The 24959-nt window shown below is 46.3% G+C and overlaps 7 protein-coding genes across 9 annotated transcripts in view; all 7 read left to right on the top strand.

The window, feature by feature from the left end:
- The window catches only part of LOC105694366 (longitudinals lacking protein), a 130289-nt gene extending 125540 nt beyond the window's left edge, over window positions 1-4749 (top strand). Inside the window, exon 7 of one of the 3 annotated variants that reach the window (XM_012414964.2) lies at window positions 3175-3517. In XM_012414964.2, coding sequence (XP_012270387.1) covers window positions 3175-3392 — 218 coding nt within the window. In that variant the 3' untranslated portion in view covers window positions 3393-3517. Of the gene's footprint in view, window positions 1-25; window positions 1121-3174; window positions 3518-4537 lie in introns of those variants that run through there. The other 2 variants (XM_012414962.2, XM_023431916.1) reach the window with 2 other exon arrangements.
- A 251-nt stretch (window positions 4750-5000) lies between these two features.
- LOC105694373 (zinc finger protein OZF) lies at window positions 5001-5757 on the top strand. Its single transcript, XM_023431919.1, has one exon. The coding sequence runs from the start codon at window positions 5010-5012 to the stop codon at window positions 5232-5234; it is 225 nt and encodes a 74-aa protein (XP_023287687.1). The 5' UTR covers window positions 5001-5009; the 3' UTR covers window positions 5235-5757.
- Window positions 5758-8377: 2620 nt separating this feature from the next.
- Window positions 8378-9805, top strand: LOC105694372 (transcription factor Ovo-like 2). The gene is made up of 2 exons (XM_012414980.2): window positions 8378-8475; window positions 8887-9805. The coding sequence occupies exons 1-2, from the start codon at window positions 8451-8453 to the stop codon at window positions 9132-9134; spliced, it is 273 nt and encodes a 90-aa protein (XP_012270403.1). The 5' UTR covers window positions 8378-8450; the 3' UTR covers window positions 9135-9805.
- A 107-nt stretch (window positions 9806-9912) lies between these two features.
- Window positions 9913-13520, top strand: LOC105694362 (zinc finger protein 726). The gene is made up of 5 exons (XM_012414914.2): window positions 9913-10189; window positions 11195-11425; window positions 11853-12140; window positions 12628-13002; window positions 13231-13520. The coding sequence occupies exons 1-5, from the start codon at window positions 9913-9915 to the stop codon at window positions 13518-13520; spliced, it is 1461 nt and encodes a 486-aa protein (XP_012270337.2).
- Window positions 13521-13880: 360 nt separating this feature from the next.
- On the top strand, window positions 13881-17067 carry LOC105694363 (zinc finger protein 648). Its single transcript, XM_023431907.1, has 4 exons — window positions 13881-13884; window positions 14297-14664; window positions 16339-16438; window positions 16706-17067. Exons 1-4 carry the CDS (start codon window positions 13881-13883, stop codon window positions 17065-17067), a joined length of 834 nt encoding a protein of 277 aa, XP_023287675.1.
- Window positions 17068-17754: 687 nt separating this feature from the next.
- On the top strand, window positions 17755-18319 carry LOC105694371 (longitudinals lacking protein-like). The gene is made up of 2 exons (XM_012414978.1): window positions 17755-17782; window positions 17854-18319. Exon 2 carries the CDS (start codon window positions 17901-17903, stop codon window positions 18222-18224), a length of 324 nt encoding a protein of 107 aa, XP_012270401.1. The 5' UTR covers window positions 17755-17782; window positions 17854-17900; the 3' UTR covers window positions 18225-18319.
- Window positions 18320-18665: 346 nt separating this feature from the next.
- LOC105694364 (zinc finger protein 90 homolog) lies at window positions 18666-20036 on the top strand. Its single transcript, XM_012414916.1, has 2 exons — window positions 18666-18888; window positions 19576-20036. The coding sequence occupies exons 1-2, from the start codon at window positions 18666-18668 to the stop codon at window positions 20034-20036; spliced, it is 684 nt and encodes a 227-aa protein (XP_012270339.1).
- Window positions 20037-24959: the final 4923 nt, after the last annotated feature.

A 24959-nucleotide genomic window follows, 5' to 3' on the forward strand; every position in this document is an offset into this window, starting at 1 on the left:
TCACCAGAGATCGTTTCTGTTTCAGAGCTGAAGAGGGATCGCAACAGGGTCAACTACGACGCGCCCTTCAGCTGCTACAAGTGCGGGAAGCAGTACACCTGGACCGACTCCCTCAGGAGGCACCAGCGAGAGGGATGTGGCATGCTTCCGAAGCACTACTGCCGACTTTGCGGGAGGAAGTTCAAACGCAAGGACTATCTCCAACGCCACGAGGTCACCGTGCACAAATTCGAGCTGGCGATGATCTAGTAATAACTTCCCGTCGAGGTCCCACGTGGGGATCCCTCGGACGGGAGACTCCCGAGAGCCTGAAGGAGGAAGGCCACGAAGACGTCAGGGATGCTGGGTCGCCCGAAAGGACCCAACCGAGAGAGGACTCGTCCTTCCTCCCCGTCGAAAGTGGGAGGATGAGCGATATCCCCGATAGACTCGAGGTCGAGGTCAAGGATTCTTCTCCGACCTAGATGTGTAGCTGCGAAATACATTCACCTCGACTATGTATTATAGACGATCGGTCAGGTACTTTTAAAGAACGCGTATGTCGGGCTCGGCACCAGGACGTTCACGTCCTGGGTAGGATCCTCCGTGAGGATTTCTTTACACGAGAGAAAACGACGAAATCGACTATCGATATTTTTTATCGTGGGAAGGAAAGTGATTTCTGGACTGATTTGGCCGCTGACGCGGTCCTTAATTTTAGGGGTTATCGTTTCCTGCGTGAGGAGGATGATAAGATTTTTCCTTTTATTTTTCCTTTGTTTTTTGAGGTCGCTGTGGTCCTTCGCCGGATGAGGGTTTTTTAGTAACTAGCGAGGTACGATTTCGGGCATCGTTTCGACACCGTGTCCAGGAATCGTTGCGCCCTTTTTCGATGTTATCTACCGAGACAGCATCCTTAGTTCGGTAGATCCGTTTTGTATGATAGCGCGAATACGTGGATATGTAGTAGGCGGAATAAATAAGTCTTATCTCAGCGTTGGAAATTCTTTGTCAAAGAGTAAACCGAGGTCTCACGAGTCTAGTGTCCTTGTAATACCGTAGAACAGCTGTACTGTAATTAATGTATGGAACATGCATAAGAATGCCAATATTCGATTGTAATAAATAGGAGTAATTTTTATGTCGACTTTGTGATATCGGGACGGTCGATCGGAGTAAGTCGGCAGTCGAAGTAAAGCATCGAGTTAATTTTAATGTAATTTTAAACGCCTCCTTGAAATATGTCCGCCCCTAAGTGCAAGTGTCGCTAATCCGGAGTCGAAAGTTGCTGGGAAGTGATATGATAAGAGAACTTCCGGGTGTCAGAGGTTTATAAAGGTTTCTCAGACGACTGTCTTTTTCTTTCAGGCTTCCTGGTTTCCTCCGATTACTACAAGAGATTGGGAAGACATTCCTGCAGAGCCTGCGGCAAGGAATACAAGTGGATGCAGTCTTTGGTCAGACACGAGAGGGAAGAGTGCGGAAAAGGGCCGCAACATTGCTGCCCCGTTTGCGGAACGAGGATCCGCCACAAATGGATGCTGAAGAAGCACATGATCAACGTCCATCACTGGGTCGTTCCAAACGGCAAGAACGTGTAAAAGCTCTATTGAGTTCGGAGAAAAAGTTCTCTTATAGAAAAAAAAAAAAAGGAAAAAAAAAGAAACCGAATGTACAGCTGTGCGTACATCCTCCACTCCCCGCGAATGGGCGATCTAAATAGAACAAAAATTTCCTCTGAGAGCTTACACCGATGTTAAACAAAAATAATAAGTTCCTCAACACGGTATGTTCGGAAAAATGTTCGTCCTTTTTGTTTTTACATAATTTCTCGCTTGTTTTACTTCATCTTCGTGCCGCATGGGTCGTGGGCAAAGTGCACGGTACGAATCCTTTCCCTGGAGTCCTGCTTGACTTCCGGTCGCCCAAATTACGAGATCCCAGAAAATGGCGAATTATCGTAAAGACACTTATCGCGAGAACCTGTAACGAGCCGACAAGTGTAAAATAAAGAAGATATCCACAGGCTATATCTCGTGTTCCAAAGGACCTCTTAGGGTGCGAAGGACCTTTGCGAGCGATTCCCTCGTCTCTGTCCGTCGTTTTCCCAGACCTTCTAATGATTAATTGATGAAGATATGCAATACCTTTGGTAGAACATCGACTAACTGCCGTTTCTTTTTCTAGGTCAGGCTACCTTCAAGTGCTACGAGCGCGACTACGACGGAAAGTATTTGTGCACCGCGTGCGGAAAAAAGTACCTGCGGAAACCGACGCTGCTGAGACACCAGCGGGAGGAGTGCGGAATTCCGCCGAGACTCACTTGCCCGATCTGCATGGTGAAAATTCGACGCAAGGACCAATTGAAGCAGCATCTTTACGTTCATACTTACACTCGACCCGAGCAAGAGTACTTCGAGTAGACCTCGTCCTCGTATACGTGATCGCAATTACCGCGATAGACAATAAACTCGCATCCCTGCGAAATTCCGCAATCCCTTTTCATACTTGGCGTCGTTGTTCGGCTGGAAATGTTTTTTTATAGACATTTTCGTTAAATGTCGCATCGACCTGCAACGGCGTTACCGCCAAAATGTGTGTCAAAGTACGGACTACGTTTTGTATTCGTTACCCGTGGTCATTTGACATTGTTTTACCATAAATCCCGCATAACCAAAGTATCGTTACTCCGAAATGCTCCCATAAGTCGGGCATAAGTTCCCCTTGTTAATTAATTGTCGAGCAGGCCGGTACCTTGTACTTGTTCATTTAGTGAAACGTTAAGCATACCCCAAAGTTATATTAATTCGGAAGGATGAATCCTGCACGTTAAACACTAAGGAGATTGTATGGCTGAGAAGGGGCGTGTGTGGTACAATTAAGAAAAAATACGATTATGTACATGGATAAAGTGGTAGGTGGAAAGTGGCGACTTTTTGTTGCCCCCTCGTCTTGTTTAATCGCTGCTTTTCTTTTCTTGACCGTCCTACATCCTTTCGTTATTAATTTCGTAGTTTGACAGAGAGTGGATGTTTCTCAAGCTTTGTGATTTTTAAGGATAAGTTTGAATGAAATTCATTCTAAAATATAAAACTCCGAAATCTGCCCGCAAGAGACGCTCATCTCGATAGGCTAAGAGAGAACGGATACACCACTCGAGTAATCGTTTTCGATTTATCTGTTTTGAATTTTTAGATCCTCGACTGATCAGGAAGACGTTCGTCTGCGAGTTATGTGGCAAGACCTACAAATGGAAGGAATCGTTGCAGCAACATCGGCGCCTAGAATGCGGAATCGAACCGCAATTCGGATGCATCGTTTGTGGCAGGAGGTTCAAGCATAAACATCACCTGAAGGAGCACCTGAAGAGACGGCACCATTGCGACAAATTTGACGTCCCTTGGTTATACTGATCTAGGAAGAAAACGTCGCTCGACTAGATCCTCGGTGTGCAATGAAAGCATCGATATTCAACTGTATTTATCGCACACTTTTACAGTTTCGACGGCGGTCAATAAACCAAATTATGTTACGCTTCCTTGCTACGGGATTGTTCACTAGAGAGGGACTGTTCACAACCACTTATCCTGAAACGCTCGAAATTCTCACTCTAGTTTCTAATCCAAAATGAGAGAGAATGCAAACGTTTGATACATTCACGGTAAAGATCGAGTAGTTCGGGAAAACGCAAAATTATCTGATCTGTCGACTTGAAGATATTTTTCATCCGATGGATCAGAGGTAAGAATTATTGGACGGCTTCGATTTTCCAGATTCTACTTGAAGACAGTCTCGAAATGTTGAAGCGACCCCGAGGAGTGGGAAAATTCGAGTTTGACGAAATAACCACGAGTTTTTGCAGGTCCTCGTCGAGACGACTTCAAGATCGTCTTCAAGATCGGGACGAGTGGAGGACTTGAGGCTGCGAGAGAAAGGACGCGATTCGGCCGCAACTTTCACCGACAAACGTCATCCGAAGAAAATCGTCCTGAATTTATACCTGACGATTATCGAGCATTGCTAATAAAACGCGGTTTAAACATTTCTTCTCTAATTACTCAGTGCGCATGTACATAACGTGACTTGTGATTTGAACACACATAAGTAAAAAAAAATGCGAATTGAGAAGACATCCAATATCGTGCCTAATGCACGGTGTCTGTACAGAAACGTTTCCCTCGATCTATCTAAAAAGATATTGACTTTCCATGGGGTGTTTATCGTCAACGATTTTTATCAATTTCATTTTCTTGCCGTACTCGATAAATTCAATTGTTGCGGGGCACTTCAGCAGGTGGAAGCATGTCGATTATAGTGTCCTGCAAAATTTGTAACGATATAGAAAAATGATTAATTATCGAGTACGGCGAGAAAACTGAAAATGGCCCAAAATTAGTCGACGAATCGTTGTCGATTCCGGTGATCGATTTCGAGCACTCGTGCGCGATCAAACGACGAAGAGTTAATTTCTCTAGAACCTCCCGCATAAGATCCCTTTCGTGGACGGTTTTTCGACGGGCTAGGAGCTGCTCTACATCTCCTTCATCTTCTTTTGCAGATGCGAGTCTGGCTACCGACACCACCTACGTGTGTAAGCTCTGCGGCAAGGTGTACACGCGCAAGTCCTCGATGTACACGCACGTTCGTTTGTGCGGCCAGGAGCCGAAATTCACCTGCGTGCTTTGCGGAAAGAAATTTAAGTACAAGCACCGACTGCACTCCCATCTGACGTCGAACTTCCATCTGAATCAGTAGCTTCTGCAAGAGCTGAAAAGGGTACAGAGGACCTGTCGAGTTCGGCAGGAAAGAATTGTGCATTAATAAGAGGACGGAAGGGGAAGACACGGAGAATCGAGGACGGATGCAGAGGAGGGCACTTTTCTCCTTTCTCCGTGTCTTTCTCTCGATCGCTTAGGGTAACGTCGAGTAGACCGCTTTTTTATCGATAGTCCAGCCTGACGAAACGCGAATTGCCCGAGGCTTCCCTTCCGTGACGTGGTTTCTTTTCTCTTCCAGGCCTCCTGGACACCATGGTGTACCCGTGTCGGATCTGCGGCAAGGTGTTCTTCAACAAGAAGACCATGTGGAACCACACCGGCCACTGCGGGAAGGAGAGGCAGTTCCCCTGCTACATCTGCGGGAAACGGTTCAAGCAGAAGCATCATCTGACCAAACATCTCAAGACCGTCCACAAGCCGGAAAACGCCGCCTCCTTCCATCTTTACAGGGACAACAAGAATTGGTTCCACAGATGAATCCTAGCCGCCACTCCTCTCCGCGATAACCTTGTAAACCCTCGAACGCGCCGGCCGAGTTTAATAAAGGGCGTACTATATTTGCTTAGGAAATTCGGTGCACTGAGTTCGAGCAAACCCCTTCAATCTACATCGGACTAGATACCATTTAATTCTCGAAATCAAGACCTGGGATTCTAAACTCGGTTTAACGAACCTCCTCGTTTTTCAGGGCGTTCACCGAGCCGGAAATTCAAGCCGACTCAATGGACGAAGAAGAGCACGTCACCGCAAAAGGGCTTCTCTGAAGATCTGCAAAATTCTTGTATCATTGCCGTTTTTCTAAAAATTAGCGATATTTATTTCTGCGGGGCAGGATATCGACGGTCGATTTTTACGTACCAAGATGATCGAGGATAAACGTAAAGTTATGGAATCAAGAATTATTGCGGAACCCGGAATTAATTGATCGATTTTTCTTGACGGTAGTACTGATGCCGAGGTGTTGCTTATTTTTCAGACTGGCCTGTGAAAGTCAAGTCGTGGGTGTGCTTCCAGTGCGGAAGGCATTACGCCTGCAGAGGGTCTCTGATGAACCACGTCAGGATAGAGTGCGGAAAGGAGCCCACCTTCAAGTGTACCTTTTGCGGGAGGATGTTCAAACACAAGCATCGGTGGCAGTCGCACATTCGGCGCATGCATGGAACGAATCCTTGTTGACAGATCCTTAAAGCTCCTCGTTCGGCGGAACCTTAAGGTGAAGTGAAACACGTAGAGGAACTTGATCAACGTCGATAAAGAAGATTTTCCTAAATGCCTACGTTGCCGACGTTCGTTTTTATATTGACAGCTGGGTCAAATTATATTGTGTATTGTACCAAATGGCATATTCCACCTGTCGTTTTCGTACAAGAATTATAAAAAAATCGAAGTAAAACTCCAGAAATCCTCTGGATTCATGCCTTCTGGGGCCCTAATTGACTGCGGAGGGACCCCCTGCGCCATCTGTGATTTCCAGGTCAATTAAATTTGCACTCCGAGACCTCGTATTACCATCGTTTTAGCATAGAAGCGCATACAACACTTTTTTTGCCTTTATCCTGTTCAAATGCGAGTTTATCGATTACCAGAGTGCTCTAAATTGTCGTAAAATTGTCCTGACTCTTTCGTTTCTCATATCAAAACCTTCGATAATTGTATATTGATCGAAATATCAGAGCTCGACGGCATTTTGGTTCTGGTGTGGACTGAGTTAAAAAATTTGTTTGAAAAATCCAAATTTTTAATGTGTCAGGACAATTCTTAGATGATCAGGAGTGATGTGTCAAAGTTTCGGACAGTTTGGTCTAATACCTTTAAAAAAAAGTGTTGTATTCGAATCGACTGATTTGAAGGATGTTTCACTTCACCTTAACTAAGGAGCGAGTAGTTTCTGCACGCGGGTACCTAAGTAGCTAAGAAATAAATTAATTTTCCTACAAGACCAGCTCGACTTATTCGGATCTTCCGGAAGTACCTAGCGAATAGACACGCCCACGATCGTTGCATAGAACTAGAGCCGCGAAGGAGGTCCCCGAGGTTGGACAAGAGGAAGGGTGGACAACCTCGAGGCACATCTCGATGATCTCCGGATCTTCTCACTTACGTTCGATCGTTTTCTTCCAGCTTTCCCTAAGAAGACCTGGATGTGCCTTCGGTGCGGAAAACGTTACGTCTGGAGGGGATCTCTGATGAACCACATTCGCGTGGAGTGCGGGAAGGAGCCCACCTTCAAGTGCGTCATTTGCGGGAGAAAATTCAAGCACAAGCACAGATGGCAGTCGCACTCGAGGCGCGTCCACCGACTCGATCTTCGTTGAACGAGACTTCTTCCTCGACCTCCGAGATGAATTCACTTTTGATACCCCTCCCCATTTCGAGCGAAGTGCAATAAATTTCTTTCTCTCTTGGAAACCCCCTTTTCGTTCACGTTCCGTGTGTAGTAATTACGCTTTTAGAGTGACATCGAGTACAAATGAGACGTTCAGGTAAGACGTTCTCTGGGAGAGATGAGAATACAGGAAGGGTTAAGATCGAATGCGCGCCTCTCATTTCTACCCTATTTCACTCTAGATGGAATACGAAATGTCTTCTCTAAATGTATGAAAACCACCTCCATATTGTATTTCATGATAGGTAGGTAGACGCGCGAATTGTTCTCGAAAATCGGCTGTATTGAACTTCTCGGAAACCTTGATGGAGGAGAGAGCTAACGGACGTTCGATTTTCTTCTTTCAGCCTCTTCTAAGAAAACCTGGATGTGCTTCCAGTGCGGGAAGCAGTACCTCTGGAGAGATTCCCTCAAAAAACACTTGCGCGTCGAGTGCGGAAAGGACCCGACTTTCGAGTGCCCGATTTGCGGAAGAAAGTTTAAGCACAAGCACCGCTGGCAATCGCACACGAGGCTCATTCACTCGATCAACCTGTGAACAAGGAAGAGTAAAAGTAGAGACTTCCGGTGAAAAAGTAGCGGTAGCATCGAATCTGTCCTTCCTGTTATCAAGGAAAACGAAAGGACAATTTGGTCCTTGGCACCCTAGCCAAGGACCTCGAAGAGTGGTGGCTTTTTACGAATTGTGTTGAACTGCTAAAAGTGGGTACTTCAGAAGTTACTGATTTCACCCAGGTTTGACTTAACACCTCGACGGACGCATATCTGTGATCTCGGGTTATCAATAGCTCTTTTTTGTTGTTTTTTCTTCTATTTTTTTTTCCTTTCTTTTTTGGAAACTGCGCCGACCCGTTCTCAAGAAATGGTGTATCGTGTGTAACGCGTCCCGTTTTCTGCGGTAGACCCTCTATCTCTTCTAACGTTACGTTATCTTCGAATTACAATGGCGCAATGACTCCATGAAAAAGTCTTTTTTATCTAATTCGTAGTCGAATGCGACCCTCATTTCCTAGTTCCAGCCGCATCCTCGCCTGAATTTCACCTATTTTGGACGGTCCTCTAACGTATCGATTGTCGTGGTTTTCAGACATGTCCGAATCCCCCAGCGCGGCGCCTTTGACGGAAGATGCCGTCCCTCTGGACCGCAAAAAGTCGTCCAAACGCGGCGGCCATCAACAAAAGCGTCAGAGGAAATCATCCAGCACCTTCGTTTGCCCCCTTTGCAAGCGCAACTTCAAGAGGAAGTGCCACCTGCAGAGACACATGATTAGCATGGACCACAAGTGACACAATGGCGACCCTGTAAAATGCGACTCGTTGTAGCAGACCGACGTAATAAAGGTTTATTGGTTTTAGCTCGGGACATACCGTCTAACTTTCTCGCAAAAAGAAAAGAACAGAAAAGAAACAGGTACATTTAAGAGACTCTCAGGTAAGGTAGTTCCTGAGAAACTCTGATTTCTTCATCCTAGGTGAGACCGTTCTCGGGGAGACTTGGTAAAAGAAAAAGAAACAAGAACATGGAAAATCGATTTATGTACCATATTTCAGAATGGCCGACTTCGTAGAGAGGATTACGCTCATGTACATTGCCAGAGATTGTCGATAATAATATCTTTAAGGCATTTCCGAACCACTAAAGTGTACTCGCGCCCCATTCGCGTCCTCTCGTTACCCTTTTTTCGCGCCCCGTTTTTCGTTCTCTTCCATCGCTGACTGTCGAACCTTCCCTTTATTTTTTAGTGCCGAGGCTGACGGTGAAGAACATCGAAAACCTCAAGTACACCCGGAGGCCGGTGATCCACAAGTGCACTAGATGCGGAAAGGGTTATCAACTGGAGACTTCCCTGAGGAGACATCAGAGACTGGAGTGCGGGGTCGAGCCCAGACAAAGTTGCACCATTTGCGGGAAGAAGTTTACCCACAGATTCAAGCTCACGCGCCATCTTGCCTCCTGCAAACGAAAGAAGGAATTTTACGAGACCATTTAATCGACCGCCGCGAGCCATGAATCCGTCGACATATATTTTATCGAATATATATATATATATATTTTCGTTACACCCCTGTACATCTCGCCCCTTTGCAAAGCACTCTTAGTAGAAATTTAAGGGAGTTTTCTAACGATTTGCCTCGCCTCCACCCCGGGGTTTGCTCGAGCGACTAATAATTCAGCATACACGATTAAGTTCGAATATCTGTTAAGAACTCGTTAAGTTTGACAATCAAAGTGTCGTAGTCACGCGTTTAATTAATCATTTACTACATCGAGCTTTAAGCGATAAAAGGAGCCGGTCCTAATAGTGGCTAGGTGTTGTTAGACTCGAGGATTAATTTCCCCTAATTTCCGTAAATCTCGGCCGGACGAAATATAAATTACTGTGCAAGCTCTGCGTTGTTTCAACCGTGTCATGTTGTACATATGTAAATATACACCGATGCGAAAAGAAAGAAAAAAGACCCATCGCCGAAGAAAAATGGCTTAACACTCCGGTGCAGGAGAGTTGGAAAAACTCCATTTCCGAATTTTGCGCGAGGTCCTTTTCTCTTACGAGTCCAGCCGAATTGATTTATTTATATGTAGATTCCGTGTAGACGGTCTCAGGGAGTTTCCTAATATCGGTGAGAAATTCCTTATCGGACATGCGATATATCGAGGGGGAGCTATCTTCCAGCGCTGACGGAAGACTCGCCATTTCGGGACTCTAACGAGTTTGACCTTTCGTTTCAGGATCCCTGACGTCGATGCTGCTGTCCCAGGTCACCGAAATGTCCTGGTCGGGGAACTCGTTATCAGGTGGCTACAAACTTCCTGCGAAAGTCGAGCGCAGGGGCAGAAAAGATGGCGGCGGGAAATACGTGTGCAACAGGTGCGGCAAGTCCTACAAAGCGACCACGTCCCTGAGCAGACACAAGCGACTCGAATGCGGTGTCATCCCTTGCGAAGTCTGTCCAATTTGTCACAGACGGTTCAAGCACAAATTCGTCCTGAACTCGCACATAGTCGGCTGCGAGAGGAAGCTGAGAGAGATCATGGAGAAGAAGAGCGACTAAAAAAGAGCATCCACGTCCCAGCGCCCGTTTTTTTATTTCTCCTTTTATTAATAGCGCGATAGATAACTAGAAGTAGTAGCAAAGACTGTCCAAGAAACGCGAAACAGAAATTCCCGTCACGCAACTGCGGAGGAAATCTCATCGTCTTAAGACGAATCCCCGAAAAGCGAGAGAAGGAAAGGTGCGATCGGGTTCCAACCTCGATAGGACACTAAATTAATTAAATAATTAATTACCGAATTAATGTATTTTTTTTTCAATTTCAACAAACAAGGATCAGCCCAGAGCTCGATTTGGGTTAACGGTTGGATGTGGTTTAATTGTCTAACTGAGAGTAGTACTATTTTAACCGATTAACCAATCCGGTGTAAGAGATTTGGATAAGGAGTCCGATTTAATGATCACGCGCCCATCCGGTGCCACGTAGAATTCCGAATGCACGAAATATAAAGGCGTCGCGAGGCGACGTAAACGCAGGGCGTAAAATTACCAGGATTAAAAAAGTGGGTGCCGAACCCGTTGGCGGGATTTAAGGTGCGAGCGAGCCTTAAAAAACGGCGTCGAGCGCGGTTCCGTCTCAAAGACTTCGTGTTACTCGCTGTTATAGATTAAGAGAATCGAGCATTTCCTCGGAGGGAGTCGGATCGTTCAAGGCTCTCTGGATTTGTATCTACTGTAACGAATAAATCAATCGCGTAAACGTAATCGCTCCTTCTGGATCCTGGCCGGTCTTCGAGGCGGCTCGATCACTTTTCCGGAGTTTCCTGCTAACGACTTCTGGTGAGGGGTAAAGCCTCGAAAAAGGGATCGTCCATTCAGGAGCGATTTCCCCGCATGTTGTCCCGAGCATCCCGCAATTTCAGGCTAACCCGTCCAAGAGCGACCCTCTCTTCAGGGTCGAGTGATAAGGAGAGGGCCTTTTTCTATCTTTGAGGGGCTATTTCCCGCCAAGGCTGCCGGTTCTCGGGATTAACTCTGGAATCTTCTGTACCGACAGGTCTCGTCATCTCTGGGGTGTGGACCGTCAAGAAGAAGAAGAAGTCCGCCCCCGTGGACGACTATCCCGACACGCAGTCCGACAGGTCGTCTCCGGTGTCCCTGACGGCAAGGACGTCGGACCTCGGCAAGAAGGTCTTCATCTGCGGCCAATGTGGCAAGGAGTACGCCTGGATGTGGAACCTACGTCGACATCAGCTACAATGCGGCAACAAGGAGGCCAGGAACGAGTGTCAATTTTGTTATAAAAAATTCTTCAGGCGCGACCGACTCCGGGAACACGTTATCGCGCACCATTCCAAGCCGACGGTGTAACGCGTCCCGGTCGACGCGACTCTGTCACCTGTACATTGCGATATCTCCTGTAAAATACACGAACTCGATGTCACCAGACGTGGCCAGATCTGCGATCTCTGCGCCCCTAAAGAACGCATTTTTCGTGAAAAAAGAAATGTCCCTCCCCGAGGGAGGGAAGGAAACTGCATTTGTTGATCCTCAGAATGGCGAAAAGGTCTCTTTAATTTACCCTCGGTAAGGCCAGGATTTTTCTTAACGGACCATTTCTGCTTCTTTCAGGTGCCAATCTGCCAACCTGCGGTTTCCGCTCTCGACGTGTCGGAAAACGAGCAGTAGTGACCGATCGCTCTTTCACGTTCCAGATGCGACCATCATCGGGGAGGAAATCGCGGCCATGGAGTTGTCCTCCGACGTCCTGGACATCGTCGAGAAGCTGGACAATTTCCCACGCCACCGAGGACAGTCTACTCCTGTTAACGACCAGCGATTCCTCTGCGGGGAGTGCGGCAAAGGGTACAAATGGATGGATAATCTCAGGAGACACCAGAGATTGGAGTGCGGAAAACTGCCCAAGTACCGCTGCAAGGGCTGCCTGAAAATGTTCTACAGGAGATACGAGCTCACCAAGCACATCAATTCGAAGCACCGCGGTTCCTAAGAGTCTGCCGAATGTCTCGATCCTGGAAATACACTTTAACGAACCTCCGATGACTCTGGTTTATTTTTACAGACATGGAAACCGGACGCTACGAATTCATTTCCACCATCTACTCCTCAACCTCCACCTTCTTTCCGACGGTTTCGAATCCAGATCTCGGAAGTGCTCTAAAATACCAATTTCCATTATCATATCACGACAAGACTTGTCCACAGACCAGCGTTTTCCTCTCTCCGTGGGAATAACAACGGAGCTAGGTCAATCCATTTCCCTAATTACTATAATTAACATTATTATCGATTATTCCACACCTCCAGAAAATTCCCCCGGATGAAAAGGGGTACCTTTTTCTCGTTTTGTGTTACATTGTCCTTAAGGCATTAACCAGCACTAATCGAAAGTCGTGTCCCTCGGCCTAATACGAGCGATTTTCTCTGTTTTTCCTCGTGCTCCAAATCAGCATTCGAATTTGATTTCAGGCATCGGATCGTCCCGACATCAAGGCTCCAACATCCCGAAGGCTACCTGGTTGATCAAGACTCTAGGTTTCCTGGAGAACGCGACGAACAGCGAGGGAAAAATCGCCGTGCTACCGATTCCGCCATCATCGATGCCAAGCCCAATCGCTTCGAAAAACAGGCCTACAAAATTGAAGCCCAACATCATCGTTCGCAAGCCCTCGAAAGTGACGGATTTGCATCTCTGTCTCTCCTGCAAAATCGGATTCACCGACGTGGCGACCCTCGAAAGACACGTCAAGTATTTCTGCGGAAGATCGACCAAGTCCCATTGTTGTGGATCTTGCAAGGAGCAATTTCAGACCCAAACCGAGTTGGACAAGCACATGATGGATTGCCGGAAGCGCGACATTTAACGTCGACGATGACGTTTCATTTAATTTCACATTATTTCTCCCATTACTCGATCAGTCGAGGTCGTGCGCCTCGCACTCCCGTTTCCTGTACCACTTCCCATAATAAAAGAGTACCGACATAGCGAGGATATAATTTCATCTAACACCTGAAGACTCATCGAACACCTTCCGGCTTAAGAACAGGTACTAAAATAATTTTCTTTCGCAGATGCGGCGCAGCCATTCCCCGGCCGAACTATGTTCTGGGTTCCTGGGACGACGGACACGAGTTCCCCGGTTTCCTCCGGTTGTTCTAAATCCAACAAGCAATACTACGTGTGCGGGGAGTGTGGGAAGTCGTACACGTGGATGGACAGTTTGAGGAGACACCAGAAATCCGAGTGCGGCGACAAGGAGGGCCGCTATTCCTGCAGTTTCTGCGGCCGGAAGTTCTTCCGAAGATACCAGCTGAAAGACCACGTGTCGATAAAGCACATGGCGGATCCTGGACCATTCTAGATGGGAAATCCCCGCGGCCGATGGAAGGGAAAAGTCTTTGAAAAGGAGAAGTCGACGCGAACTTTGACCCGCCCTGAAGAGTTTCCGTAATCTCTAATAGTTAAGAAGGTGCTAGCGATTAAACGATCGCGACTGAGGTGGAACGAAGGGAGTTTGGGTTCATAAGTACCGAATCGAGGGTCGACGGAATCGTTCACGTTTTGCATGGCTGGTTAATGGTTTCGGGCCGTATTTATATACTGGGATTGACGCAAGTACTCGCGCGACGTCGAGTGCGTACTTGGGAAGCTGTACATAGTATGTCTTAAGGTATTAAAAATCTCGCTAAGGAGGTTTCAAGGAACCACCGACTGTTCTGCCATGAGTAAATAAACGAGATCAACGGTCACTGCCCGAAGTGAGTCGCAAAGTACCCGAAATCGGATTTCGGATGCACGTGTGTTGCTATCACGGGCAATTCTGCAGAGTGGGAATAAATGTTCAGTTGAACGAGGAGCGCCGAGGGGACCGCCGATCATCCCACGATATCCGTAAAGAATTTTCCGATAATTTTCCGAGAATTATCCGAGAATTTCCGAAACCGACCACCCGCAACTCCGTTTTGCTCTGGACTTCTTGCATGTGCTTTCTCGTTACTCCCTCATTACCCCCACGCTTACCCTACTCTTACTCGTGAATCTCCAACCCTTCCTACTAATAGCTATAATCTCTAATTAAGACTCTGAGAAGTCTCAGCGAGATCGTAACCCGTAACGAAAGTTCCGTTTCCTCTGCAGGTCCATTTTTGAGTTCTGTGTGGAGTGTCAAGCAAGAGTTCCCGGAGGAGGAGGATCTGATACCGGAACAATTTCTGCGAATCGAAACGAAGAACTATTTGTTAACGCCCTCCAAGGAAGTGCCGATCGTCGAGAAGAAGACCCGCGCTAACGCGGTCAAGAAAGAGTCCATCCACCGGCGAATCGTTTGCAGGGCTTGCAGGAAGTCTTTCTCTAGGATGGACAGTCTACGCCGACACGAGAAACATTATTGCGGGGGTACCAATCCTAACAGAAATGTGTGCGAGTGGTGCGGCATGAAGTTCACGAGGTCCACCATCTTGGCGAATCACGTCAAGTCCATGCACTTTCCTAAGGACTCGCAGCAGGTCGGAAAAAAGTCAGCATAGTGCACGAAACGCGGAGGGAGGCGCAGAAGGTGAAAAAGACCGAGACAGACCGTATCAAATGATATTTTCATCTAATGGAACGAATTTATTTCCACTCTCTAGACTCGGAGTTTCGCATTTTTCGCCGTCCGCGCGTCTCTTCGCTAACAGGGCCAAACACTCTCTCCGATTTGTCAAAATCAGGAGAATTTGCTAATCGAATCATTTTGATCGACCGCGGGGGAACTGGAGTATATTTTCTTTTTTTTACCGGAATATCAAAATCGAGACACGCACGGGAGTAAAGTCGTCGTTTCTCTACTCTCCTTCCTTAAGAGCGGCCGATACCTTTTCGATATTCACTTTGACAATTCATTACAATAATAAGTCGATACGTGTCGTGGGATAAGAGCGGGAGAATCGCAGAATTAGATGTCACAGATGCTTCCGAAGGAAAACGGAATTTCACGAATCAGTTTTACGCAAACGACGATTCTCTATCTTCTTTTCCCCCGATGCATACAATGTGCCTTTTCATGTACATCCGACCCGCTTCATTTTTTTGACGAGTACACTATAGTTGTCGATTTTTCTAATTTGGAATTCCGAGATGCTCGCGTTAACTTGGCCGAAAAATTGCGATATCCAAGCGAGCGCCGATTTTGTCGTTATTACGCGTTGTTCCCATATATTTGCATAGTTGCATATTGCAGATGTAGGAGGACAATCGGAGTTACGATATGACTCGCTTAATTTTTTGACGAGTACACTATAGCTGTCGATTTTTCTAATTTGGAATTCCGAGATGCTCGCGTTAACTTGGCCGAAAAATTGCGATATCCAAGCGAGCGCCGATTTTGTCGTTATTACGCGTTGTTCCTATACATTTGCATAGTTGCATATTGCAGATGTAGGAGGACAATCGAAGTTACGATATGGCTTACTTAATTTTTTGACGAGTACACTATAGTTGTCGATTTTTCTAATTTGGAATTCCGAGATGCTCGCGTTAACTTGACGAAAAATTTCGACGTCCAAGCGAGCGCCGATTTTGTCGCTATTACCCGTTGTTCCTATATATTTGCATAGTTGCATATTGTAAATGTAGGAGGACAATCGGAGTTACGATATGACCTGCTTCATTTTTTGACGAGTACACAATAGTTGTCGACTTTTCTAATTTGGAATTCCGAGATGCTCGCGTTAACTTGGGCGAAACATTGCGATATCCAAGCGAGCGCCGATTTTGTCGCTATTACCCGTTGTTCCCATATATTTGCATAGTTGCATATTGCAGATGTAGAAGGACAATCGGAGTTACGATATGACTCGCTTAATTTTTTAATGAGTACACTACAGTTGTCGATTTTTCTAATTTGGAATTCCGAAATGCTCGCGCTAACTTGGGCGAAAAATTGCGATATCCAAGCGAGCGCCGATTTTGTCGCTATTATCCGTTGTTCCCATATATTTGCATAGTTGCATATTGCAAATGTAGGAGAACAATCGGAGTTACAATATGACTTACTTAATTTTTTGACGAGTACACAATAGTTGTCGATTTTTCTAATTTGGAATTCCGAGATGCTCGCGTTATCTTGGGCGAAAAATTGCGATATCTAAGTGAGCGCCGATTTTGTCGTCATTACCCGCTGTTCCTATACATTTGCATAGTTGCATATTGCAGATGTAGGAGGACAATCAGAGTTACAATATAATTCGCCATCCGCGAGAGCCAGGGACCTCTCGGCAACCAAAGCCCAGGATTCGCGAGGTGTGAGATATCGGAGAGAAGGTATACGTTAATACAGAGGTTTTTGCATCTATGATACCTAGTAGCATCTCTGCATTTCCAGTGTGATATGTGGCATACCCTAAATCCCGTGCACACACTCATACATCCGAAATCTGTCATTCCCCCGGAAGTTCTAATCGATCCCAAAGCGTGGAATCATCGAGCGGTCGCGGCGAGCAGTTTCGCGAGCTGCGAATCTCCGCAAATATGGACCCCTACGTAATAAATCGCTAATATCTTTTGCAGATGAAAGTGCGCCGGGGATCGAGGAGAAAGTGAGTCCCGAAGACACATTCGGCGTGTCCTTCCACACGGAAGCGAGCTACCTCTTGGGCAGTCCCCCGGTCCTCTATCCGACCGTGGAGGAGAAAAACTTGCGATATCCGCAGTTCAGCTGCACCGGATGCGGAAGAGGCTACACGAGGATAGACAGCCTGAAGAGACACCAGCAGAAGTGCGACACCCTGCTGTCCTTTCGCGACGAGCAGCAGAAAACCGAGATCCTGCAGCTGCAATACCCCTGCGGACGTTGCGGAAAAACCTACAAGAGACTCGACACCCTGAGGAGGCACCAGCGCCTGGTCTGCGGAAACAAGGAAGAGAATTAACGAACTCGCTAAAACGATTCACTTAACCTGAAGTTATATACTAGACCTGGAAGTTCAGCATCGAAATAAAGACCCAAAGAGAGGCTCGCGGTCCTTCCGGCAGAAGCTTCAAGAGGCTGGATTTCGATCGCTTCCAGTGTCCTTCGGACATCCTCGCGGATTTTCTGCGATCCTTCCAAGTGCCGGAAATCGCAGCGGCGATTCTCCGCCCCTTGTAAACTAGAGTAACTCGTTAACGCGGGCGTACACGGAGGTTTTCCGCGACAACGGGCGACGAAGCTGTACGATTATGCCACTACCACCTAACAATTTTGTACATAAAAGTAGTCTATCGCGACACCTGTGTCCGCTACCTGTTATCGCTCGTACATAGAGGTCCCGGATTCGTTTGATACGAGGGGACGTGCATGGATTTAAAAAGCGCGCCTACTTGGAAATCGGTGGGTTGTAACCGATAATACGATGTAAGCTCGTGCGTGCTCTGTCGCGAAAAAGCTCCGTCCACGGAGGCTCGCAGCCTGTGTACATTTATCGATACCTGTATCACCGAGCTCTCGAAGCTGACTAATCACCCCGAATAAACGAGCTTACGGAAATTGGAGGCCGGTTATGGGAGTCCCACGAATCCCGCTGCGCTCCCTCGTCGGAAGGCAGTCAGATAGTCTTATCTGCCTTTCTTAAGCCTCGGTCGCTCGATTATCAAGTCCTCCTCGGGGTGAGTAAAGTCAGGATTCTTCTCCTCGGTAGAGCACGTCTAACCCGCCTCCTCGTCCGTTCTGTTCGCAGACTCGAGCGCTCGCGGCGACGACCCGAAGGAGTACGACGCCCTGTGGATGCTGGAGAGGAAAACCCTGAACATGGTCGAACCCCATGAAAGCTTCGACAACTTCCCCGTGGGAGAGAAATCCTGCGAGGAGCCCTGTTCGAACTACTCTATGGCGAACGTCTTCACGGGAGACACCTACATCCCCGTCCAGAATCCGCAATATGTCTGCACGGATTGCGGGAAGAAGTACAAATGGCAGGACAGCTTGCGGAGACATCAACGAGTCGACTGCGGGAACAAGGAGAAAAGGTTCTCCTGCGTCAAGTGCGACCGGAAGTTCAAGTACCGATACGAGCTGCGCAACCACATTTTCGCCATGCACGGCCCGTAATCGGGACGCGAGGAGACTTTGTTATAAACACTCGGAAGAGAACCTCGAGGAAGGCGAACGGCGGTTTAGGAACCTTCCGACTCGGTTTAGGAAACCCCGGGCGATGCGGTCTATCGGTTGTATCTTTTTCATCAATAAAGAAACTCGATAACGCTTTCGCCTCGTATCTCGAAGGGCTGCTTCGAGGAGATCGGGAGGAACGCCGGGAATTGATGCATCCTGGGCGATCGATTGCATACATGTGTCGGGATATGTCGCAAATGTTCCCGGAGAACAATTATTCCGAGTAAGGCACGAATCGGGTGTATCGGGTAGGGGTTTAAGGCGAGCTTTCGGGCTGATGGGACGAACCATGACCGAAACTCGGTTCTTATTTCTCCTGGACGGAGCTGCTTTTAAACGGGCTTCTTCGTTACCTTTTCAGACACCTTCTCCTCGCGAATGCACTTCCTGCCGGCTGCCTTCGAGGTTCAAAGTGCGGTCAACTTGTTGCACGGTGGTAGCACCCTCAACGTTTGCTCCGGTTGCGGAAAGGCTTACAAGTGGAGGGACAGCTTGTTGCGACACCAGCGCGTCGAGTGTGGGAACAAGGAGAAAAAATTCTGCTGTCGGCTGTGCCCGAAAAGGTTCTATCATCGGTACAAGCTCAACGAGCACTACAAGGGTAGACACAAGCTGCGGAAAAATCGCTGACTCGCGGAACATTTCCCGTACTTTTCCCGTCACCGGGCGCACGTTTCCGGAAAACGGTGTGAGACAAAAAATAAGTGCCCCGGCATCCTTCGAATTCCCGGAATACCGCGAATCGAACCTCTTCTTCAAATGTCTCGAGCTTAAGGCCGACCGAGAGGTAGGTTTCCCATTGGGGTTTTCGAAAATATGAACGAACCTACTCGCGAAGTACACTCGCAGTTTCTATGTACATTTATAGATCTATCGATCGACCTGTTGGATAACGAATAAAAGCGGAAGCGCAACCCTTGTAACGAATTTCAGTCTCATTCTCGGGTCTCCGTCTCGATAGGAATGGCCGACTCGTCTTGCTCTCGAGATCGCCGCAGTCGAAGGACTCGAATCCTGGAAATTAGCGGGAAAAATGGAGGGGCGGTATGAGGTGATAAACCCAGGAATCGATTGTCGAGTTACAGCGAATCGGAAAAACCGCGATGCTTGTGGTGATTGGTACGTGTCCTGAGCTCGTTTTGTGTTCGTCCTACGTTCTGTCCCTAGTCGTGGCTAGCACAAGAATAGACGAGTGGTGGCCGAGCCAAGTCGAAAAAGCCCGGAAAAGGAGCTAACCAGTCGGGGATCGTGGTATATATTCAGCTGAACGTATTTGTGTCTTTTCTAGAGCGCAAGTACTCTCCAGGGGCTGCCATCGAGTGGTACTACCAGTACCAAAGTCTCTATCTGCGACTCATGGCGGAAAATCAGCTGACCGAAGCTTCCTTCTCGAGCTCTGCCTCCGAGCACCCTGGGAAGCTCATCGAGGAGCCTGGAAAACTGGTCGAGGACTTCCAGGAGGTGGAAAATGTACAGAATTCTAGCGATCCAAAGCATCTCTTCGTCAACCCCATTGCTTGCGAACGGACCAGTCCAAGGATCAACCATAACGTTTCCGCGAGCTCCAAAGATGCTTCCGGATACTCTTGCCCAAGATGCGGAAACGCATACGCGAGGCATCACTCCCTCAACAGGCACATCCGATTCGAATGCGGCGTGGAACCGCAATTCGAGTGTCCAATTTGCCACAAGAAATCGAAACACAAGCACAACCTTATGCTCCACATGCGTACCCACCAGAAATCCTAAACCGAGGCTGTCTCGGTTGCGAATATTCATTCCATCCCTCTAGCCAGGAGTCCTGATCATTTTCTTCGTCGCTAATCAAAGTGATATTTCATTTCAGAAAAACCCAGGCCGCAAGGAACTCCAGTCGCGTTTTGTTAGACATTTTATTCGTTGGATGGTTTTTCATTTTTTCGATGCGGTCTCGAGCAGGTTTCTTGAGTTTCGGGAGGGTTCACATTTTTTTCTTTCATTTCCGTGTTAGAACAGTATGTATTAGAACCCTGCGGAAATTAGCCCCGAGGGTGCAGTGGTCTTGTTCATTAAATGTTGGTTAGATAATTTCTCAGAACCCATCCCGTTATTTTTTTTTATTTACAGCTTGAAGACTGACAAAAAATATCAGTTATTAGTTTCCGTCTTCCATTTTACTATTCCATGCGATACCAAATTTTGGATTATACACTGCCACTAATGGTTCCTTTTGTTCAAGAGGAAGAGTGAGACTGTGACAGATATAATATACGTATATATATATCCATGTACCGTTTAGTCACTAAAAGGTGCAATTTATGTTCGTTAACGAATATTCAAGTCAGTCGCATTTATTTATAGATTAGTTGAATGAAGGCTTATCGTGATTAAAGCTTAAGGACATACAAGTATGACGTTATGAGATGAGATATTTTTTCTTGATGGAGAAACGTTAGAAAAAATTCATCCGAGAATGATTCTCGTGCTTCACTTTGGTTTAAATCATTGATTTACCCTTTGAATTTACGTTTACGTGTAAGTCGGGACAAAGAAAAATGTCGATAGGAACAGTAGGAACGATCGAAATCTATTTTCTTTTGCCACGAGATGAGTAATCGATGGACTGTGATGAACCAAAGTTCCGGGCAAGAGAGTTTATGCGCGTAGAAGATATATTTTTGTTAAGACTAAACCGATACAGGGCCAACTGTGAGAAGTCTGTTCGAAGAAGATGAACACGCAAATGGAACAAAGTCTGAAAACCATTGTACACGTTTGTACACACCAGGAATTTTACACATAAGCGGAGGGGATAGACAATCTAACGAGAGAGTACATTGTACAAAGCAATGAAATAAATACATGATAGATAAAAACCTATTTCCGCATTTAACAAAAAAACAAACAAAACAAATAGAATGTAACGTAACGAATAATCTACGTAACCGCCGAATCCTCAAGTCGCTCCTCGATGAATATCAATAATAATTAGTAGTTTATGAAATAAGTATGCGATGTAAAGTGTAAGTACCCGAAGGAGGGCACAGAGATACAGATCGAATTTCTTTTGTCTAGTTTTGGGACATTTTTGTCTTTGATTTGGGCCCACTATTGTCTGCCGCAGCATGAATTGGTGTCTCTTTATTTTCTCGTCGTACTCAGCGGATACTCGTATCTCGCGGTAGCACTTTGATGTTTGATGATTTGATGTTTCAGTGTGGAAAAGGATTAAAGAACTGAAGGAGCGGCCGCCCTTTTTGTGCCCGAAATGCGACAGGACCTACTCGCACAAGTGCAACCTTACTCGGCATTTGCGACTCGAATGTGGAGTTGGGCCAAGATTTCAGTGCTCGAGTTGCAAGAAAAGATTCAAGCATCGCCACCATCTACGGGACCACCAAAGGACGCATCTTTATACGAACTGCGGCTACAATTGTCAACATTGAGAGACCTGGCAAGACGTCGAAGCATTAAAAGAGTCGGAGAAATCGCTACCACGATAATGTATACCGAGAGGAAAGTGTTACCTTCGATCCTTCATCTAGATTCCCCTGAATTAACTCAGCTTTCGTTGTTCTTTAACGTTATCGGCCACTCTCCTTCTTCGGTATACACCTCGTATTCCACGTGAAATTCGATCGCTTCAAGGAGTACTTAATCCGCCCAAAACTGGAACACTTGGTGAGATAAAAGATACTTCATTAATCGGTCTTAATGTATCTGCGACTATAAAACGAGATTTTCGTACACGGGCATTGTAGAAGGTGTAGAGGTCAAAGTGTATGTATTTTCGATGTTTGTGGGACACGTGACACGGTCAAGTTCGTGCCAAAAAGTAGGATAAGTTGGATGTCGTGATAACGGAAGATAGTAGGAATAAAATTCGTTTTCGAAATCGTCGCAGGATCATTTCTCTAAGTGTACCGACCGTGTTACAGGTACGGGCGCGACATATTTTTCTCTCGGTGAAGCCCCTTATCAATTTTTAACCCTTTGCGATCGGCAAATTTCTTATGGGAGTACCAGCTAGTCAATTTACCAGCCAGTAAATTTAGCATATGACGCACATCTCCATGCCCGAAACAAAATAATTTCCTCCACCATTTGAGGGATTAAGGTGAAGTGAAACCCCCCTCAAATCAATCGATACGAATACAACACTTTTTTTAAGAGTATTGGACCAAACTGTCCGAATCTTTGATACATGACTCGTGATCATCTAAGAATTATCCTGATACATTAAAAATTTGGATTTTTTAACAAATTTTTTTAACTCAGCCCAGACAAGAACCAAAATGGCGTCGAGCTCTCATATTTCGATCAATGTACAATTATCGAAGGCTCTGATACGAGAAACTAAAGGTTCAGGACAATTTTAATTTTTTAGAATTTAGAACACTGGTAATCGATAAACTCGCATTTGAACGGGATAAAGGCAGAAAAAGTGTTGTATACGCTTCTATGCCAAGACGATGGAAATATGAGGTTTCGGAGTGAAAATTTAATTGACCAGGAAATCACAGATGGCGCAGGGGGTCCCTCTGCAGTCAGTTAGGGCCTCTGAAACCATGAATCCGGAGGATTTCTGAATATTTTCTTCGATTTTTTTATAATTATTGTACGAAAACGACAGGTGGAGTATGCCATTTGGTACAATACCCAATATAATTCGACTCAGCTGTCAATATAAAAACGAACGCCGGCAACGCAGGTATTTAGAAAAATCTTCTTTATCGACGTCGATCGAGTTCCTCGACGTGTTTCACTCCACCTTAATGACCATGCCGCCAGGCTGGCGGCACCGACTTCTACGACGACTTGTGAATGCCGCCACTGTGGTAGTATCCACTTCTATGACGACTTGTGAATGCCGCCACTGTGGCGGCACCGACTTACGAATGCCGCCACTGTGGCGGCATCGACTTCTACGACGACTTGTGAATGCCACCACTGTGGCAGTATCGACTTCCACGACGACTTGCGAATGCCGCCATTGTGGCGGCATCGACTTCTACGACGACTTGCGAATGCCGCCACTGTGGCGGCATCGACTTCTACGACGACTAACGAATGCCGCCAGGCTGGCGACACGGCCTTCGGCGACGACTTGCGAATTCCGCCACTGTGGCAGTATCGACTTCTATGACGACTTGCGAATGCCGCCAAGCTGGCGACACGGCCTTCTACGAAGACTTGCAAATGCCGCCACTATGGCGGCACCAACTGCTACGACGACTTGTGAATGCCGCCACTGTAGCGGCATCGACTTCTACGACGACTTGTGAATGCCGCCACTGTGGCAGTATCGACTTCTACGATGACTTGCGAATGCCGCCACTGTGGCGGCATCGACCGCAAAGGGTTAAATCGGTGCTTCGTCCGTTTGTCAACGACACACGTAAAAGTTACGCGAAAATGCCGGAAACGATACGAATACCTATTGCAATACCTCTTTATTGTGCCAAGGAAACGCTCTAGTCCCTATGTTTAAGAACTCGTGTATTATAGTTTTTCAACGAATTAAGGAAATAGGGGAAGCGCTTATGAGACGGACTAAATATCCATGCTGAGCATGCAATTAACGTAAACGAAATGCACGGGGCAGATTTAATTTATACTTAAAAATCGGTCTCAATTCAGTCCGTAAACGACAAATTTTTCGAATACATACTATTCCATTTTCATTGTTGAGTATATACGTACGCACGCATTCGCTGTACATGCTGCAATTGAGGGTTGACTTGCAAAACAATGAAAAGCTGTAATTCGATATGAAACCAATCTCGGAATTTAACTGTAGTCTACTCACTATGCCATTGGATCGAGATCTAACAAATAATGAATCTAAAAACACACGTACCTTCGCGATGCGAAAGTTGCGAAGTGATATTTTCCTTGCTTTCGCTCGTGGCAATGCGTAATAAATATGTCACTGTATAATGAGCACTCTTTTGCATAAAGTGAGAAAAAAAAATACTTTGTGCGTCGTTTTACTCAACCTCACCCACAAAGTTCAGAAATTTTGCTGGTTTTACTGATCTTTCCTTTCTTCAAATATTCAAAAATGGCGTCTTTCGAGGCGGAACATCGCGGAACTATCGCAATCCAATATGGCCGTTGAGCTGTTCAGAAAAGACTGCTGGAGGCTACTCCTTAATGCAGTTAAATTTCCTGCAAGCAGTAACAGGGTTGGGTAAGTATAATACGTCAAGTAATATACGTGGTTTTCTACGCGTATAATACAACGTATAATACGTCCCTAGTTTTCTACGCAGGCACGAAGTATATTACTCCAAACTAAATGTGCAAAGCGCATGCGCAATATCATCAATAGCCAATGAGAGTCCACCTATTTACCTCTAAGAGAAATTCTCATTGGCTATTAAGGGGATTGCGCTTTACGAATCCACAAATCCGCGCACATTCGAAATCAGCCTTGGAAATTTGAAATGTATGCATATATGTGCATTTGACGTTTGTTTATAACGGCTGATAACGGCTATTTGAAGTCGTAAGATTCGTAACCAATACATCCATTTTTTGGCCACGTTGTCCTTCTATTTTTCTGTATGTCATTTTCTCAGGCTTGACGGGGAAGAGACGGCGAACAGTCATTTTGATTATATTTTGTCGAGTCTGTATTTAAATGGATTTTTGCATACTTAATGATACGAAAAATACCAGTTGAGTCAT

The sequence above is a fragment of the Orussus abietinus genome, unplaced genomic scaffold (assembly GCF_000612105.2).
Source record: "Orussus abietinus isolate OABI.00-Male unplaced genomic scaffold, Oabi_2.0 scaffold203, whole genome shotgun sequence".
NCBI classification, from domain to species: domain Eukaryota; kingdom Metazoa; phylum Arthropoda; class Insecta; order Hymenoptera; family Orussidae; genus Orussus; species Orussus abietinus.